This window comes from Genypterus blacodes, unplaced genomic scaffold (genome assembly GCF_046128005.1).
Source record: "Genypterus blacodes isolate CSIRO-AG114 ecotype Tasmania unplaced genomic scaffold, CSIRO-AGI_Gbla_v1 ptg000015l_1, whole genome shotgun sequence".
NCBI classification, from domain to species: Eukaryota; Metazoa; Chordata; class Actinopteri; order Ophidiiformes; family Ophidiidae; genus Genypterus; species Genypterus blacodes.
In genome coordinates, this window is record NW_027466829.1 from 1895219 (window position 1) to 1914906 (window position 19688).

At 43.5% G+C, this 19688-nt stretch overlaps 1 protein-coding gene across 7 annotated transcripts in view; it reads left to right on the forward strand.

Annotated features, from left to right (window-relative positions):
- The window catches only part of mical3a (microtubule associated monooxygenase, calponin and LIM domain containing 3a), a 51065-nt gene extending 31826 nt beyond the window's left edge, over positions 1-19239 (forward strand). The window contains exons 23-37 of one of the 7 annotated variants that reach the window (XM_076171138.1): positions 246-407; positions 907-969; positions 2610-2684; positions 2807-2920; positions 3043-3128; positions 3216-5244; positions 5344-5438; positions 5988-6164; positions 7260-7310; positions 8109-8216; positions 8714-8807; positions 11124-11174; positions 16461-16560; positions 16985-17058; positions 17187-19239. In XM_076171138.1, the coding sequence (XP_076027253.1) occupies positions 246-407; positions 907-969; positions 2610-2684; positions 2807-2920; positions 3043-3128; positions 3216-5244; positions 5344-5438; positions 5988-6164; positions 7260-7310; positions 8109-8216; positions 8714-8807; positions 11124-11174; positions 16461-16560; positions 16985-17058; positions 17187-17371 (3464 nt within the window). In that variant the 3' untranslated portion in view covers positions 17372-19239. The remainder of the gene's footprint in view (positions 1-245; positions 408-906; positions 970-2609; positions 2685-2806; positions 2921-3042; positions 3129-3215; positions 5245-5343; positions 5439-5987; positions 6165-7259; positions 7311-8108; positions 8217-8713; positions 8808-11123; positions 11175-16460; positions 16561-16984; positions 17059-17186) is intronic. The other 6 variants (XM_076171090.1, XM_076171113.1, XM_076171098.1 and 3 more) reach the window with 6 other exon arrangements.
- The last annotated feature ends 449 nt before the right edge of the window (positions 19240-19688 follow it).

Here is a 19688-nt window from a genome sequence, read left to right on the forward strand (position 1 = left end):
TCTTTTGGGTTTTTAAACCCTTAAATCTTCTATCCTCAATCTTTTGCAGTCTCGTGCATGCTGCCACTTCCTCTCCTGACAGATGATTTGTCATTGCTACTGTCGTTTAACTGGCTATCTTCCTTCTCCCCCTCATTTTTGTTCTCTCCTCTCCTTCTTTGTCTGTGTTTCCTCTACTTTCCACCCTAACCACACCTCCACATGCAACATTGCGCCATGCACTATATGCTGACACCATCATGTAGCCAGGAGCCTACAGATCCAACAAGTCCTACAGCCTGTCGATCCCCAGACCATTCCAGATTTGGTGAGAGCTCCCCTGGATTCTGAGGGAGACAAAGAAGGTCAACCGGCCTTAGCCTCCCATCTCTCCCAACCCTCTGAGCTCACACAGCCCTCCTTCACAGGTAACCTATCCAGAGGAGCTGAAGGCTTCTCTGGGCGAGTCCCAGGCTGTATGAGTGAGAGGAAGTGGGGGGGGTTCCACACACATTAGGGTCTTCATTTCAACAGTGGGGCGGCTGTTCTGTTTGTTCTGTCTAACTAACCCACATGTTGTTTATAATCCTATTTGATTTTGTATATTTTGTTATGTTGCTTTCTTCATTTGTGGAATGTCTAATTTTGTGTTTAATCTTTTAAGCTGACATGTTTTTGTTTGTTGTTGCCGTTTGCCCCCCCCTGGCTGATCATAAGGTCCTTCAACCAGAGTCCCAGTTCACCATAATCCCTTTGTCAATTCTTGTGAATTATGTTCTGCTTTGTTCTTTTGTGTTCTGATTACGTTTGTGTTGTTGTGTTCTTGTGTGTGCTTTTGTGTTTTCCCATGTGTCTAATTACTTTACTTTACTTTTATTTCCCTTCCATCTATCCTTTGTTGTCCTGTATCCTCTGGTTTTAATGTAGCCGCTGCCCACACATCCGCCCGACACGAGGCAGTGAGGGTCTGGTTGGAGTCCATGTCTGGAGGTAGCACAGATTCAAAAGGGATCATGATATCCAATCTTAGCTACTATGTCTTCTATCTGTCTGTCAGATGGCCTTTCCTGGCGCATGCAGAAACACATGCGGAGACCAGTAGACTCACAAGCATGCATGGGGTCACGTTGACACCCGTATTTCACCTTTCACAACGCAACCTCTCACCCTACCTTGTCAAACTGCAAAGTCTGGCTTCTTTGGTCAAACTGTTTGGTCAGGGATGTCACTATGGAGTCAAGTAGACAATATATACATGTGTCTATACTCTTGAGTATATGAGTCCATCAGTGTCTGAGAGTAAGAGAGACAAGAAATGAAAACTACTAATGACAAATCCCCACCAATTAATTATTATTATTAATAATTCAAATCCTCCTAACTTGTCCAATTTCATATGGAAATGATATTGTCATTCAATGCATACACCATTGTCACTTTAAGACATGATTTCTTGTTTTGTTGTGATGATGTGTGATTTTCATATTTCACTTTAAAAGAGGCACTGGGGAGATTCAAGTTGTCAAATGGAATATGAGCTGTTTCGCTTCAAGTGCAATACAACTTTGGTGTTTTCACTTGGTTGTGTTCTGTTGTCATGACGAAGACTGCAGGCTTAGCTCAGTGCTGGGTCAGGTGGTGTCTTTGCATTTGCCACTTTGCCGAATTAATATATTACATGTATTCTTTTTTTATGGAGTAGTTAGTTATAATCAATAAATCGTGAAAGCCTTAGTTAGTGTAATGATGTTTAGTTTGTGGAGAGCAGTTTGGGCCCTGGTGTTGTCGCCTCTCACTGTACAGCTGTGGAATCTGCCTTTGCAGTTAATACATCTTTGGACTAACCCCCACTGCTGCAACACTTATTAACTGGCTTAACAGCTTGACACTCAGGATTCCAAATGAACTGAATGTGAACTTCACTTATTCGTACTCATGGGCCAAATGCAGCCCATGAATACGAATAAGTGAAGTTCACATTCAATTCATAGAGTGTCTTCTCGGGTTTTTGTCACCAGGTTCTTGGACCCACTACAATCGGATTATTATATTGCATTTGCTTGTGCACCAACATGAATAGAGACATTTAGCAGAAGTCTATAGGAAGATTGTGGTATTAGATTATTGTTTATTTTGAAACTGCATGAAATAACTGCTCTTTTCCAACTTCCCCTTTTTTGTATTTTTCCCAGAACATTAGTATCTTTTAGTTGTTATTGTGTGACTCAAATGTCATCCATTTGTGAAACAAAAATGGATAAATGCATGCATCTGAATACTAAATCTCCACTCATTCTTTGTTATTTGTATTGACTGTTTTGTAATGATTTAATGTGTATGCGACTCTCATTGTCTTGCCAGAAGATTTCCTTCAAGTTGTTTTTTGTCCTCTTTCAACCTTTTAGTTCTTCTTATAACTGCACTCCACACTTCAAATTGGGCTTAATAGCTTTTTTTATTAAGTGATCTTTGCACTCTGGTGCTTCTTTAATTTACCCTGCAGCCAGTCATCTCAGAAAAGTTCAGCCAAGGTTACTTTGTCAGGGAGTTGAGAGAAGTTTTTTTGTATTGACTAAAAAGGGTTTTTGATATGCGTGAACTCATTCCTTGCCTTTTCTTTGTCATGCTAGAGCCCTGCGAGGATGATGAACTGGAAGCTGAAGCCAACAGCCCAGATATAGATCCTGGTACAGAAATCGATCAAGGTAATAAAAATAGTACAAAAAACGACTCTGTGCTGTTTCTGACTTCAAAGGTACTCCATCATAATAAAAAGTTTCAATGAATACATTGTGTGAAGTATTTCACAACGCTGTTTAAATTACAGATGACATCCCCTCGGACGCAGAAGCTGAAGCTCGGTTGCAGCAGTCGACGCGCCATGATGCACTTCCTGATGAGGACAAGACATCAGAAAGTCTGGGGATGGCCTCAAGTTTTGGTAAGCGTCCTTAAAAAGTATAAACTGCTACCTCGTACATCATACTGTCAGATTAGTCACACAGATGTATGTTTTTTGCCCAAGTGAATGCCGATGACGCTGATATTATTCTGTACATGTAGAACCATCCATCATCAGCCCGTTGCAGAAGGAAGATGATATCGTTGTCTTTCCTTCCCCCAAACTGTCTCCACAACCCGAGACGCAGGTAGTCCATCTCAACACTTCTCTAGTATAAGATGCGTGTGAGTAAGGACTCCATTGTGATCTTACTGTTGTTTACGTTTTCCTTCAGATAAGTCGGACATCTCCTCCTCGCTTCTTGAAATCTCCTGGTACCCGCTTTTTTCCGGATCCTTTCGTTCCAGAAGAAATGAAGCCTCAGAGAACTCCATCGCCAGCCACCAAGAGCCCGCTGAGTCAATTACCTACTCCGGTGCTTGATCCTTCCATCCCTCCTCCTGTCCCTGACTCATCCCCTCCCCGGTCTCCCATCATATCACCCGTCAGATCCCCCTTCAAGTCACCAGTCAAATCCCCTGTAACATCACCAGTTACATCACCGATTTGCTCCCAGCCCACCCCCCTACCAGAGACGTGCACACCTAAGTCTCCCGTCTACCCTCAGCGCTCCATTTGCCCTCTGACAGGCAACCCCCTCTCGCCCATCTGTGCCCAGCCTTTGTCCTGCCACGAGTCCTCCTCACCCCTCACCTCTGAATCTCCTGTCAGGAGTCAGCCTGTCCCTGGAGTTACTTCAACGCCCATGGCCCTATCGGACAAAGCCACACCAGAGCTCTCAAGGTCGTCGGATTCCTCACTGGACGAAACTCCATCGAAAAAGACGGATATCATTGAGGAATTTTGGATGAAAAGTGCAGAGATCAGGAAGAGTCTTGGTCTAACTCCTTTGGACCGCAGTAGTAAAATCCTAGAGAGGAGTACTTCGGCTTCAACGCAAGACTCTGTCTCCTCTTCCTCCTCTATTAAGTCAGAGCCTGCAGATGTGGCTGCAGAACAGAAGCCTCCGGTTGCTGGACGCCCCATCATTCGGAGGCTCAACATCACACTTGAGGGTCAGGTCATTACCCCCATAGCTCCTGTGGAGCCCAAGAGTAATGGCTCTGATAAGAGGGACTTCAGCAGCAGCTCTGGTTTGGGTCTGAATGGGAGCATAGCCACCAACCGGACAGTAAACAGTGACAGCTATATCACCTCTGACTCCGCCATGCTAACCCCACCCTCCAGTCCACCACCACCTGTGCCTGCCAATCAGTCACCGGCCATGTTTAGGCAACAGAAACATCAGGTGCCCTGGACCAATGGAACAGAAAAGCCTGCATCTGAGCTGACCAAGGAGCTGGCACTGACAAAGACCCCTGTCCCTTCACCGAGGACCCAGCTGAGCCCGGTTTCACCACCCAAGCCTGCACCCAGGGCTGTGATGTCACCAACAGAAGAGGTAGTAACGGCTGCTGTGGTGGTCATGAGGGAGAAGAAGAAGCCTCGGCCAGTGGAGACGAGGAAGTCATTTGTGGAGACTGTGGAGGAGATTCCATTTGCTGATGATGTGGAGGAGTCCTTTGATGACCGGACACCGCAAACAAGCAGAGACAGGTTTTATACCCCAACCACCAGCAAACCCAGCAGGGACAGACCTCCCATGCATCTGGCTCTAGCAATGGAAAATGGTAAACCTAACATCCCTGTCAACCCATCTTCCAAACCACAGAGGGCTACTCAGTTCTCTCCGGAGGCTAAGGAGATTGCAGAGGAGAGAATGAGAGCCAGGGAAAAGTGTGTCAAGAGCCAGGCTTTAAAAGATGCAATGAGCAAGCAGCTACACAAAATGAAAGAATCAGATATGGAAAAGGGAGCCTCTCCTAAAGTGGCCTGGAATGCATCTTCAGACGTCGCTGTTAAAAGTAAGAAAGGAGACGGATCTCCAAATACATCAGCTGTGAAAGCTCTGGAGTCAAAGAAGACAGAAGGCATACCTGAGCGTTTCTTCAGCAGCAACAAGAGCCTGGACAGCTCAGTCGCCTCATCTGACGGCTCGTCTGGGACCAAGAGCAAGAAGCGAAGTTCTCTCTTCTCGCCGCGCAAGAATAAGAAGGAGAAGAAAGCCAAGAATGACAGCAGTAGGCTCTCTGGCACAGAGGAGACACCGCCCAAGCACAAGTCATTATGGAAGCAGGTGTTCTCAGGGTACAAGAAGGACAAAAAGAAGAAGGAGGGCAAATCCTGTCCAAGCACGCCATCGTCCAGCTCCACCACACAAGACTCTGTAAAGAAGATAACCTCGCCTGTTGGGAAGTCATCAGGTGAGAATGATGATTTTAAAGCGTAGTTATGGATGCAGTGTGTGAGCTCTTTACGCTTTCAGCCTGAAATTCTGATGATTTCTGTGAACTATGTCCCAGACATGAAAACACGCCGAAACCTGAGCTTCTCCGAGGACTCAGACCTGTCCTGTGACGATGTGCTGGAGAGATCCTCCCAGAAGTCAAAGGCAGATGTGAGTAACCATAGACACGAGTAAAGATGTCACACATATGTCAGTAGCTGCGTCTTGCCTCACACAGCCAGCCAAAACCCCGGTGATTTGATCAGAAGAAAAACCTCATAAAGATCATAGAACAATGCAATGCAGCAGGGCAGAGTTTGGGTTATGTTATGTAGCCCAACTACATATTTTGCTGGTAATTCCAAACTTTAATTGTGACTTATTTGCCACAATAATACAATTTCCAGTTGTGAAGGATGCTGTAACATAGAAAATGTAGGGAGCACTCTCGAAGTAAACTCAATTTACTTGGCAATTATGTGTCGAAACCCAGTGTGGCATAACACCACCACCAGGGGGCGCTCCAGGTTCAACCAGTGGTCATCACAATGCAGTCTGAAAACCACTGAAGTATTGATTCCGTAAATGCCTACTGTGCATACATAGAGAGCAAAGTCTGGTTGGTTATGTGAGGCCAGACACGGCACCGTTACATCCAGTGCATCTATGGCCGCTTCGTTTGCTTTAAACACACTTTCCTAATAATTCCTTCCACTCTAGCAACATACGGACATCTTTGACCTAGTGTCAGGCATTCAGAAGGAAGCAATAAAGGAGGAAAAACTGGAAAAGGAGAGGAGGAGGGAGAAAAAGGAGAGAAAGAGGGTGAAAGAGAGGCACACAGAAAGGGAACGGGAAAAAGAGGTTGATCAAGGGAAGGAGAAAGAAGACGGAGAGGTATTGTGGAGCAGAAAGTTGGATAATTCTGAATTTCAGAGACATAATTGTTTGGTGCCATTGAGCTGTTGAAGCTTCGCCTTCCTGAGGTTTTAATCTTCCTCTCAGGTGATAATATGTTTTAACACTTCAAGGGTTTGAAGTGTGACCACAGGCCGACTTCAAATTACATTTCTGATTTTATTTCTTAGTTTAAAAAAAAAGTTATGTGAGGAAATCGTGTTTTCAAAGCGTCCTCCCCGAGCAGAACAAACTGCTCAACCAAACCACAGTGAATCTCATCTTCGGCGCCGCTTTATTGACATTGTTAGAAAATGTCTTAAAGATAAATAAATTCTAATCATTTTTAGAAATTGGATTTACTGAATATTCAATTGCCCCAAATCTTATTAGGACTGTGCAGAAATGCATTGCTACAATATCATTCCTTTTGTTTATTCATCTGTATTCATTATGTCTGTCACTGAAATTCAGAATTATTGTCTCCGCTGCTGCTCACTCTGTGTTTCCGTGGTTTTAGATAGACATTAGGTAACAGACCTCATTCAGAACCCTCCCTGCAGACAAACTCCCACCCTGTGTTGTTTGTTTGGACCTCATATATGAAGAATACAATGACTTCTTCTCAGTCTTCTTCAATATGGATCTGAACTCTGTCTGCGTCTTTTGATTTTCAATGTTTATCCCGTTAAAAAGAGGCACAAACTCCATATTATCACCCTCAGTGTTTATGTCTAGTAGTTGTGTTTTGTGAGTGTCGAATCACTCTAGCTTTTAGTTTCTGTGTATTAATTAGATGTAATCTCACAGACATCAATTTAGGAGTTAAAATGCATAATTTGGAACTTCATTTGGACTCATTTCTGATTAACATAGATTCACAAAATGTCACTGACTGCACCCTGTCATATTTTGTGGAGCTGGTGTGTGGGATATTAACATTTGCCTGTTTTGATTTGTATCAGTAATTCAGCTGAGTTGTGACTCTTTTTTTTTATGTTGACCAATTTAACATAATCATTAACCCATTTAATTGAATCATTTGTATCATGTTTGTTTCCCTCCATTTTTTTGTTTTGTTTTGTCTTCCCCAAGTCTGTTTATGTCCCTCACGCACTGGCGTTCAAGAGATCGTACGCCACAAAGGTAGTATACGTTCACATTGATAACCCCCCACCCCCAACCCTCTGAGCATGTGCAAGTTTGTTGCCATAACAACCCCACCCCCACCCCACCCTTCCATGTACGTTGAGCTAATAGCTAACCATCCTCTCTGGACGCATGTAACATTGGGAGCCCCAAGCCCACTAACTTCTGGAGAGTCACTCTGCTCAAACACCATTTTCCAACACTACATCTCACCTTTCTGGCCACAGTGACACCTCAACGTGTCTTTGTACCAGGGGCTGTTCTTTTCTGACTGGTTTGTTATTAACCTGCCTATCTGTCACCACTGTGGCACTCTTCCAACTCCAGCGTGGCTCTTTGGACAAAAGCGTTTTCCCACAGTGCTATTCTCTCTTTCTCATGATTTACTCCAGCTTCTTTTTTCTTCACAAGTCGGCTAATGAGAGAAGCACCCCTGCTTATTCACATACTCTACTGCTTTAATGAGCTGACTAACTATGGAAAGAAGTATTATGGCAGTCTGGGGCTGCAGTGAGGTGATATACATGTCACCTGGTGATCTATCATGTCTTATGTTGCCTTACCCTGTATGGAATCACAGTTTAAATGCCCTTAGTACCTTATGCAATGTGTGTAGATGTGTGGTGAAGTCTCAAATCCAGTTGATATTCCAAGAGAGTACATAGTAGAAGTTGTGTCTCCCCCTAATCTCCTGTCGTTGTTTCTGAAGGAACAGGGCCCTGCAGAGCCAAGCAGACAGTATGTAGAAGATTGAGGGTGAGGTTTCTCTGACTCATGTTTTTGCTATTACACTAGAAAACCTACACGGACGAAGAGTTGAACGCTAAGCTGACACGACGGGTGCAGAAAGCAGCTCGGCGACAGGCCAAGCAGGAGGAGCTCAAGAGGCTGCACAGAGCCCAGGTACGACACCGACAGGATTAAGATCCTTTTACCTGGAGATGTGATTAAAGGCCGTGGATCAGCTCTAATCAGAGTTAATGATATGGTACAAAGGGTTGTGAACAATGTATGTGCAATACAACACCACCTCTAACACCAGCCACAATGTGTTCACAGAGTTAAATCAGCACCTCTGTCGTCCAAAGCTGAATATGATCCGTTTGATCAGTGTTTGATTGCATGATGAACATTATCCAGTATGATCCAGTAGTCTTTATTATATAGAAAGTATCATAACACACTTTAATACACACTTTGATCTTGTTTTGCGGTCACATTTATGGAGTTTGCTTGTGTAATATGGGTAAGGCAAAATAAACGATACCAGATCTGGTGAAAGCAGCTAAGGGATCCATTCCTAACCTGTGTAAACTAGGCATAAAAGTCCCAAGGAATGTTGTGTTCATCCTCCGCTGCGCTCCTTAATAGTGACTCTGACCTTTTTTCGCTTACCTCAGATTATCCAAAGACAGCTGGAGCAGGTGGAGGAGAAGCAGAGGCAACTGGAGGAGAGGGGTGTAGCCGTGGAGAAAGCCTTACGAGGGGAAGCAGGTAACAGCTCCGTCACGCTCCGTCACCGCTTCATGTATTCTCTTTGCTTTTTCTTTTCAGTCCGACGGCCGAGTGAAGCGCAGTTTGATTGTTTTTTTATCAGCGGCGATGCGGTTTAGATATGGTCTTTACACCCAGGGGCCACTTCATCACATACGCCTGTACCATCCATTATAACAACCCAAACCTTTGTGAAGCTGATGATGTTCGGTTTTTGATGACATCGTGTCAGAGGGGTCTACGCTGTATTGAAAGGTGTTTCTAATATTCTGCCCCCCTCATGTATGTGAAGGGGTCGTGCAAAATAATAGAAACGCCTTTGAGGACAATGCTTTGTTATATAACAGCCTCACTAATTATTGCCTCAATGATGACCACTGAGTTGAATTGAATCCTTTCTAACACAATGGCAACAAAACGGAACATTATCAGTCACAAAAGTGGGATTTAAAGCCCGGCTGTTATAGTGGATTGTGTTAAATTGAACGCCTCATGAACTAAAGGATGCAGTGGGTTAATGTTGCTTTTAATGCTCGCATTTGTGAAATTATACATGTGATTTATCTGCGACAATCAAACTGAGTCAGCTCATCTGAGACAGTCCCACCGAGTGAGTCGGTTATATTGATGCTGCACGCAATCCTCATCCAGAGCTCTAGTGGGAATAATAATGATCGTAATGATGACGAGGATAATGTAACTCATAATCACATCACGTCAGTAAAGCTGTTTGGCGTGCGATCGTTTATTCACCGGCTGCGTTTGTTCACTTTTAACTGCGGCGTGTTTCAGCGGTGAATCACTGTCAGGACTGAGATGTAGCCTGCGTTTGTTTCTCCCAGCATTAAACCCAAACAGTTTGTGACGAGGGACTATCACAGACAATAAATCGATGCAATGAAGATTACATTACTTATTGGAGAGCAGCACAGATCATTCCATTTTCTTCTTCGTGGGTGTGTGAAGCGTGGAAAGTGCTCAGCAGCAATAACACAGATGCTCTGTGATGTGGATTTCTCTACGAAACGTGCTGACTGCACACTCCGTCCTAATTCGTTCAACGCCGTAATATAACTTTTAATCTCGCAAATACCAACACAGAGATTAAGCAACAAGCTCATTTAATTTTAGATAGGCATTCCTTTGAATTTGGCCATTTAACAGTTTACATTTCCCATCAACTTGTCTTTCCGGATAATGTTTCTTTATGTTTTAACCTATTAACTACTTTACTCTCTTAAAGGATTGTATAAAGGTACTTATACATTACCCAAACAGCACAAAAGAAGATCAGGTATTAGATTTACTGTAGTTTATTTCCTCTTTGCCATGTTAACACTGTTCTGTAGGTTTCATCTGTGGCGACACACTGCAACACTTCTCCATCTCGCCGACGTTTTGATCTTTGTTTGTTTTGCGTGTTCGTCTTCATCAGTCCCAAGCAGCATGCAATCAGGAGAATGTGTGTGCCGACATAGATTTGTATGTGCTCATTCTGGATATGTGTTGTTTACTTCACCGCCTCTCAGTGAGGAGAGTTTCTGTCCTCCAGTCCACATCGATCCAAACCTTAACACTCAAAACTGAAAGAACAAAAATTGGTTATGAAATCCCTAAAAGTATTCTCTGCAGATATTGATTCAAAGTGGATTTAACGCTTCAAATTCAATGTAACCTCTGTGACATGTTGCTGCTTAAGAAAACAAACAGTCTACTTTGCCTAATTGGGAGATTCAAAAGTACTCCCCACCCTTCCTTAAGCTCTATCTCGTAAAGTTATATCAGACTGGGTTTAATATGCTCAAAGTTCTCACTTTACACTTCAGCCGCCACTTGAAGGAAATTTAATGATTAACGATTAAATCATTTCAAAATCTTAACAGCCCCTGTGACAAATTTTTACATCTCTCCAGTTTTCCTGTAAAATCCCGACCTCACTTTGATGAATCCCGTGCATTTCACCCCGGCTGTAACATTTTCATTGGCGTCTCAGTCCGCCACAAAAGAGCTTTAATGTGAAATCCTAAACAGCAATACAGCAAATCTATGTAGCAGTCTCTTATTTCTGGAATATGCAGTGTGATATACGCACAAGCTGCATTTCACTGCATTATGCACTGCGGTGAGTACTGACAGACTCTCTTGTTCTGAGTGTTGCTGCAGTGTGTACATATGTATGTGTGTGTGTGGGTGTCTGTGTGTGTGTTTTTGCAAGAACACGCATGACTTGCTGTTGTTGGAGACTTCTGTGTGTGTGCTCCCAGTTTGGGGCAGTGTGAAATAACTCGTATCTCTAATATATCCCTGTCATTGTAGACTATTGGGGAGATTCTAATTACAGTGAAATCCTGGACTTGCATCTGGGCGGTATGTATTTCAAATCTGTGGCTTTAATCTCACTAACCTAATGGCTAACCCAATCTGTCCTTCCCCCTGTACTACCTGAGCTTTGTACCCCTCAGACATTTTATTGGTGTGGCTGGCTGGCTGGCTGATTGGCTGGCTGGCTTTTGGCCTCATTGCAACACGTGGTGCTCCTTTACCCTCCCCTACACACACCCCCTCTCCCGTCCCCACCCCTCCTACTGTCACTGGGTTTCTACAGACCACACACACTTGGCTGTATGCCGTTCTTTGATAAGCCTGATAAATGGAGTAATGCCTTCTCTTTGCCCCTCCTTGGCATTAGAAGATTGCAGTTACACAGGATTCATTTGCTGAGGCACAGTTCCACACCACAGCACCATAAGGGACGCAGATCTAATTGTTATCCACTCCTACATCTGCCACTTCTTTCTCACTCTATCCGGTTCTCTAACCATTTCTGCACTGTCTTCATCTTGCATGTCGGGTTTCTTACACATTGGCGTCAGAACAGACACGCATGCACAAACACAGACCACTCCCCCCTCCGCACAGGCACACGCACAAGCACACACACCTGAAAGTATTGTCTGATAACATCTCCTTGACTCATCAGTACTAATCTGCTAGCCTGGCTCGTTAGTGAGCTTCCTCCTCAGCGTGCTCTCCCAGCTGACGCTTCCCTGACTCTCCCATACCCGCTCAGTTGCATAACTCCCCGAGTTGTGTGTGGTGTGCTGCTGCTCAGGAGGCAGTGTTGTAAACCCTTGAACCCTAACCCCTCTGTCTAAACTGTGATTTGTCGATGGTAACAGAGTGTCCCCGTCCCCCCCGTGTCCTTTTTGTCTGAGTGAGGCGTCTTGTGGTGTTTCTGTTGTCGACTGTTTGAATATGAATGAAATGCATCTTATCCTATTTCAATATCTTCACTGAAGTAGAACTAAAGAATCGTCTAGTGGTTATTCATTGATCGGAGGGGGGGAAAGGTGCATTTCCAAGTATTTGAGCAGGACCTGTCCTCCTCTGTGCGTCTCGTCCCGCTGGTTGTCACTCATTAGACAGGAGATTGCGTGGAGTTTGAACATTGTCGCATGTCAACTTATCTCAGCCTAACATTCAGATTGTGTTAATATAATTGGGTGAATTCCAAATGATCTGTGTGAATGCTGGAAGAAGTTATGTGATGTCTCAAATGGACACATTTAGCTTTGTCTGTTTTCCCTCATTTCTATAGTTGCAAAAGTTGAGGTTCACGCCTATAGAATAGCATCCAGTCAGCCAAACGCATAGGTTTCCGTGTTTACCTCTCTAACGTCAGCGTGGAACAACGGCATTTAGCCGCCTACACCTCTGTTGAGTTGGAGGAGAGGTGAGCGATTAGCCAGCATCTGTAGCCGAGTGTGTAGGATGAATCTTTGATGAATGCATGAATGCAGCATTTGCACTCCTACTCAGGCTGCATCCTGGAGGAAACAGGTGGTGCTAACAAATACAAATATCGCTAGATTGCAACGGTGGCATTCTCCTACACCGAACAGTCTGATCAAGCAACTAGAATTACGCTTTAAGAGGTGGCGTCCCATGAAATGAGCTGCTGGCGTTTCACAGTCAATAGGCGTGGCCAGCTGGGGTTAAACAGAGGGAACCCGGACTGGTGGGCACAGCACAATACGCAAAATCATTGTCCCCTTTAAGTCCTGACGTTATGGAGCTATGCTGCTTGAAACTTGCTGTTTTTTTAATGCGTTCTCCCTCTAGCCTGCTGTTCCGTTTGCGGTAGATTGACTCAGTATTTAACGTTTTCACTGGATTATGTTTTAAATCTCAGCTGTGCTTTATCAGGCGTGCACTTGAGCCCTGCAGGGGGTGCCGAAAACCAAAAACTGGGATTAAAGAGGCTCTCGCTTTTATGTTGCTCCTTATCATTTCCACCGTTTACTTTAATGATTACCCCCTAATTACAGAGATATAGAATGAAAAGGCCAGAAATGCATTTCATAAGCATATTTAGGAGCTATGAGCCTTAAAGTTTTACTCCATCTCAGATCCCACAGAGTGTAAGACATAAAGACTGCCTGGTATTGCAGTTATTGCAATCTGCAGTTCTCTGTGAAAGTCCCTTGTAGTAATTGCCCATCATTTCTCCCAGCTCTTTCAATCTGGGGCCTGAGGACATGGTGTCACTTCCCAGTTTGGCTCATGTGATGACACAGAACCCTTTATTGGTGTGTTTCTCTCCTTATTCTTTCTTCCTTTTCAACTTCTTCTTCACTGTACTTGCTTTCATGGTTGGTTCTGGTAACAGCTGTCCATATCTGTGATCTTACCCCCGGGAGAATCTCCATTTAGTGGCTCTGGGTATTGGGAGAAAAGCACTGATTTGCACTTCAAAAGTGGCTGCGCAAGTGAACACACTGGGAACAAATTGAGTCTGGTGGTCTAAACATGTTTGTCTGGTCTTGCTCACACACCATCAAAGAAGAAGCAATTATCCTCTATTAGTCAAATGGATTCCCTCGTTATTAGTAACAGCTTTTGTAATGGAGTTTATGTTTATATACTGTATTTAATTCCCTTTCCATACATAGCACATCCCCCGGAATCATATCAACACTGAATAGTTTTTGAAGAAAGCTAGATGAAAGATCAAACACAAGGAGGATTATTTTTATTTTCCCTCTCTGAACTGTAGGATTTCCTGTCTGTACTTGTTTCCATTTCCTATTTTTACTCCTTTTCATTTCCCCTCTCGCTCACGCCACACTGCTGATCTCTCCCACCTCCTCACTGTAGGTGATTTGTCTTCTCCTTATCACCACGCTTCCTACCCTTTTTGATTTTCTCCTCGATGTTCTCTCTCTCTCTTTCTCTCTCTCCCTCTCTCTCTCATTACACCCTCTCTCACCCTCTCTCTCTCTTTCTGGCCACCTTTCCTCCACTCCTCCTCCCACACTGTGTCCCCTACACCTCTCTCCTCTCCGCCTCTGTGACCTCTGTGCTGTCTCTCCTCTGTATTTCCATAACTCTCCCTCTCTCTCTCGGCCACCACCTACTTTCCCTCCTCACGCTCTTTCCCTTTCACCTTGTGGAAGTTGAGCCCTTTGTGGGGACGCCAAGCCGAAGACCTCTCTCCTTCTGCCCCTGCTGTTCCCCTGAAGGTAACGTAACCTTGCCGCCTCTCTTAATGGTTGTGGCGGGTTACCAAGGCAACCGTAAGGATCTGCACAACCGGACTACTTCCCCGCCCATTTCCCACTTTCCCTGTCCTCCTCCTTCCTATCCCTCACCCTGTGTGTGTGTTATCAGGCTCAGTGGAGTTCCCCAAATGTTCCCAAACCACAGAGAAGTATTGATACATTTATCTTTATGAATTCACAAATAAACCTGGCTTGTGTCAGAGTACGACAGATATTTTTATTCTTCCTCCATTTCAGCACCATTCCGAATTATAAATACCACAACACTTTCACATTCTGAATTTAGTCTCTGTTGTGCTTCCATCTCTTTATTTTTAAAGCAAATTCTAGCCCAGCATAAATAATTAAAACTTCAAATTCAAGTTGTAGAGTTCTTCAGATAGATGAGCTAGAATACATTGTGAGATTCATGATTTCATTGTTATTATTCTAAGTAGCTGCAGGCACTTAAAGGGGAAACTCTGCTGTGGTGTGTTTTAATAAACAGCATGTTATGTTTGGTGTTCAGCTAATAAAGAGAAAATAGTGGATTTGTTTGGGGGTTGTTTTTGTAATAGGTTTTATTTTTTTGCCCTTGTGCTCGGGACAAATGTTTAATGTAGTCGTAAAATGATAAGAAACACGAGTCTTGCGGCACGTTTGTGGGTCACAGAGTGAGAAACACGCATGGTGTGAAGATTGCACAAAACAACAAGATGAAAATTTAATGGATCATCTGTGCCCTGGTATCTAACACCTGTCAGTGGAGATTCTGTCTGGGCTTCATAATTTATCTTACGTTTATTGTTATTGCTGTTGCTCTCAATCTGTGGCTCTTCTCTCCTTTGTGTGCTTTGGCTGATGGGTGGTGGTGATGGAACAGGTTGAACTAAGAGATATAGATTATCGTAGCTGTCACGACCCGGTGCAGGACAGGTTTTGAGGGCTTAGCTTTGCTTGTGTAACTTCTCCTCTGTCTCCATATGTTGCGTTCTTCAGTGTGAGCGGCTCTTCTCCAGCTTTGCCTCTCTTGTGTCCCCTGTCTGTTAATTAGCCAGTGCAAGCCCCCGAGACCACAACCACGCAATTTATGTGTGTACCATGTTTTTCCTTTTCGTTTTGCAAGAGCCTCCTCTTCCTCAGCTAAGTATGTAACGCTGCATTCAGGATTGCCTCCTGGTGTTTCATTGAAAGTGCTTGGCTCCACCTGCTGCAGTCAGATAATGTAAATGTAAAAAGGATGCATCTCCACAGCAGTGGGACCATTCTAACATTCTAAGCATGCTGGCTATAGACTGGTCCTCCTCTGCACAAACGTGGGACTTGCAGGAAACGTCGTCTGTGGCTGTGCTGCGCTCTAGTTATCAGTGCTGATAATAATGAATGCAGAAGTGCAATGCATGATGCCAGCACAGAACATTGCTTTCCCCCCGTGGCAGACTTAATAGAGGAGTTTCTTACTTCGCTATTGGTCTCAATTATGAATCATCCCATGAACATTTGACCTTGTAATTTATTGTGTAAAGATTCAGAATAATTCATGATGTTTCTTCTACCCTCAAACCACATAGCATAAATAGGATCTAACTGGATTTTATTTCTGCTAGTGGATCAATATGTGGGCAGTGGAGGAGGAAGAATTTCCATAGGTCCTTGCATATACCTCTGTGTATTATCACGGCTGCTCTTTGGTGTGTGCACCTTTTCTCAACTCTGAACGGGAAAACTGGTTAGGATCGTAGCTCCCTAAGAGCTGCGTTTGACACAAAAGTCCAAACTGGGTAACACAAACTCTCAACTTTGCAACAACAGGTATTGTTCTTGTGTGTGTGTGTGTGTTGGTGTGGGTGGTGTGAATGTGTGCCGATTATGCATTTGCTAAAGTTGATAACTGTATCTCCACGCCATCTTCTGTGGCCATCTCCAGCATGGCCCCGACTGACCGCATTGGTGTCGAGTCCATCCTTCCATCCCACCATCCCTCAGCGGAGACATCCTGGCTTGGCTTTCATTGCATTGCCTGTGTCAGTCCATGTCTTGATCAGATCAGTGTGTTTTTCTACCCCCGTGTGTGGCTCTTTACTCCCGCCGTGTGCTTGATTCTTTCCCGCAGGCATGGGAAAGAAAGACGACCCCAAATTAATGCAAGAGTGGTTTAAGCTGGTGCAGGAGAAAAACGCCCTGGTGCGCTATGAGTCAGAGCTCATGATATTGTAAGTATGTTACTGTAATCTTGAGTGAAAGATGCATTTCCTTTCCATACAGATCAAATTTGTCAGTTTGAAAGGAGTTAGGATCAGGACCGTCTTTACCAATATTCACTTGTCATTCTGTAATAGCCACTATTGATCGAAATAAAACTTTTTATCTTTTTTACTTTGATACTCCTGAGCTTTTAACACAATTTGCTGCCAGATTTTAGGAGTGGGGGCTCATTCTACTAAAAGTGCAATGTCTCATGAATGAATCGGTCTTTAAAAACTACAATCTCCCCTAACAAAACGGTTTATCTTTATTAAAAAGCCTATTATTTTTTAAATCCTGTATTGATAAATTAAGGTATGGCCCAAAACCAAAATCTATACTCCAAAGGTGAAACTAATCTTGATTTCCATCTGGCCACTTTCTGCCCCTAAGTGCCAGAGAGTTGGAGCTGGAGGACCGTCAGAGTCGATTGCAGCAGGAACTCAGGGAGCGGATGGCCGTGGAAGGTGAACTGCAGAACATTATTAATCTTTACAACCTCGTCACTATAGCTGTGCAAACATCGTCTATTCTCTCTCTACTTTATTTTAATTTCCCCACTTGATCTTTACTTTTATCCGCTTGCCTCCATCAGACAACTTAAAGAGTGAGACAGAGCTCGCACAGGAGAAGCAGATCCTGAACGAGATGCTGGAGGTGGTGGAGCAGCGCGACGCCCTGGTGGCCCTCCTGGAAGAACAGAGGCTTCGGGAGAAAGAGGAAGACAAAGACCTGGAGGCTGTTATGCTCTCCAAGGGCTTTAACCTGAACTGGGCCTAATGGAGTCAAACTCTCGTCTAAATATGTAAACAGGAGGACTTTGCCTTGCCACGCCTGCAGCAGTGAATGTGTTGGGACCCCACCAAACACACAAACACACAAACACACAAACACACAAACACACAAACACACAAACACACACACACACACACACACACACACACACACACACACACACACACACATGCACGCACATTATGCTGCCTCTGACATTACAGTTGGAGCAGTCTCCAGTGTTTACATATCCTGTCCAAAGGCGGCCCTCATTGTCACTTTGCAGCCTCTCTATGCGTGGAGAGGCAATTACACCTATATGATCATCACTTTGAAACGGATACTCAAAACAACGGGGGAGCCTTTGGGAGAATGTTTAGAGACTTGATTGTTTGAGTCTTGATCATCTTAAAGGGAAGAATGCAGTCGGGTCCTGCTGATGTAAAGGAATTGTAAAGAATCGCGTTTTGTGTATAGTCGTGTTGAACAAGTCACACTTTCAGCGGATGAGGGTCTTCTCGTTTCTGGATGGACTGCTACAAGGGTGTGCTTTCACAAACTGTGCTAACCTCTGACTGTAGGAGGGAGACGTCCTCTGCTGAAGCTGCCTTTCTAGCAATCAAACTGATTTTCTTCAGGAGCCATAAAAACACCATTAAAGGCTCATTTGACATGTTTCCCCCCTCATGGAATGTTCTGTGAGTGAACACTAAGAATCCATCAAATATGACCATGTTTTGTTTGTGTATTTATTACCTTTTTGTTTTCGCTTTTAACTGACTTTATTTCACAGGAGGGTGCCCATAATCACATTTGTCTTGCACTTGTGACTCCCTGTGCGTACTCCGTTAAGTCGTTCACCGTTAAGCCATTGCATGTCACCAAATGAAAACAGCAGGCACATAAAAGAAATGCTAAATTGTGTTAAATCCTTATTGTGAGTAATGCTCAACAACGGGCCTCTTCATCAGACGCCACTATATCACACTGACGGTTTACATTTCCAATTACGTGTCCAAGTTTAATACTGGGTTTTTACGTTTCCTCGTACGGGTTTGGTACATCAACCGATGAGAAGAATCATCTTGAAAGGAATCCTCTGTTTGGGGCTCGGATATCTTCCCTAATCTGCGTGTTAACATTGTGATATTATCATTAAACAATGCTGATTTCTCAGTGAGAAATCAGAGAATCTCATCTATTTAATGCCACAGGTCTGTCTCTGTTGGTGGATATGCTGCAGTATCAAAGGAATACACCACAAGAACTTAAAACACTTCATCTGTATATGGCAGTATTAATACTTTGCCCTTGAACAAGATGCCTTTTTCATTTTCATTCTCCATACTTTAGTTGTTTTATTTTTCTGAGTTGATTTGTTTTTTGATATAGCCACATCTGTGTGTCCCACTGGAAATCTACATCTTGATACAACAGCTATAAATAAGATTTCAGAAAACAAGATGCAGGATTGCTTTAGGAACAACTTGCATACAACTGATATATTACTTCATCTGGTATGTAGTCAAATCTAACAGCCTTTTGACGAACAGTAAACATCCAGATGGTCACTGTTTTTCAGCACACAAACACTATGGGCTATATTTATGACTTGGTATGAGCTGTGAATATACAAAAAGTTCCATAATTTCAAGGGTTGTTTTAGATGGTTTGTGTGATAAGTTTGACATGATTGTATTGATATTTATTAACATGTGTGCAAACTGTATTATATGTAAAGAAAATGGATCCTAATTTTTAAAACTGTTCTGTTGACACATGACTTGTAATGTAAATGCTTCATGTAGCTAAAATGCATAGGGGTGTTGGATGTATGCTGAAATGGCAATAAAACAATGCAGTTGTTCTTTTAACTTCTCATGTCACTTGGTAATGGTCACTACAGTGGCGCACAGGCAGGTGACAGGGGTCGAAAGGTCACACCTGAATGAATGGGTCCATTCTTTTCCCCGTAAATCTACTTTTCGAGATACATTTCCCGAACTAAACGATTAGGAAAAGTGAAAACATTGTGCTTTTATTGACAGGACGCTCTATTAACGTTATTACCGCAATTACCGCAAAGAACGTCTTTACGACGCCTTGCCTGGTCGGGACGTGACTCGTCAAAATAAAAGCAGCCTGTTTGCCCCATCTTCGCACGTAACGAACACATACACGCCTCTCTCCATGCTATTTTCTTTTTAAAAGCGTAATAATTTAAAAAAGAAATGAGAGCGCCCAATGTCAACTTACTATATGTATTTATTATTTATCGTTTATTTTCATATGCACTTATTTTGAAAGCAAATAAAGTCGCCTC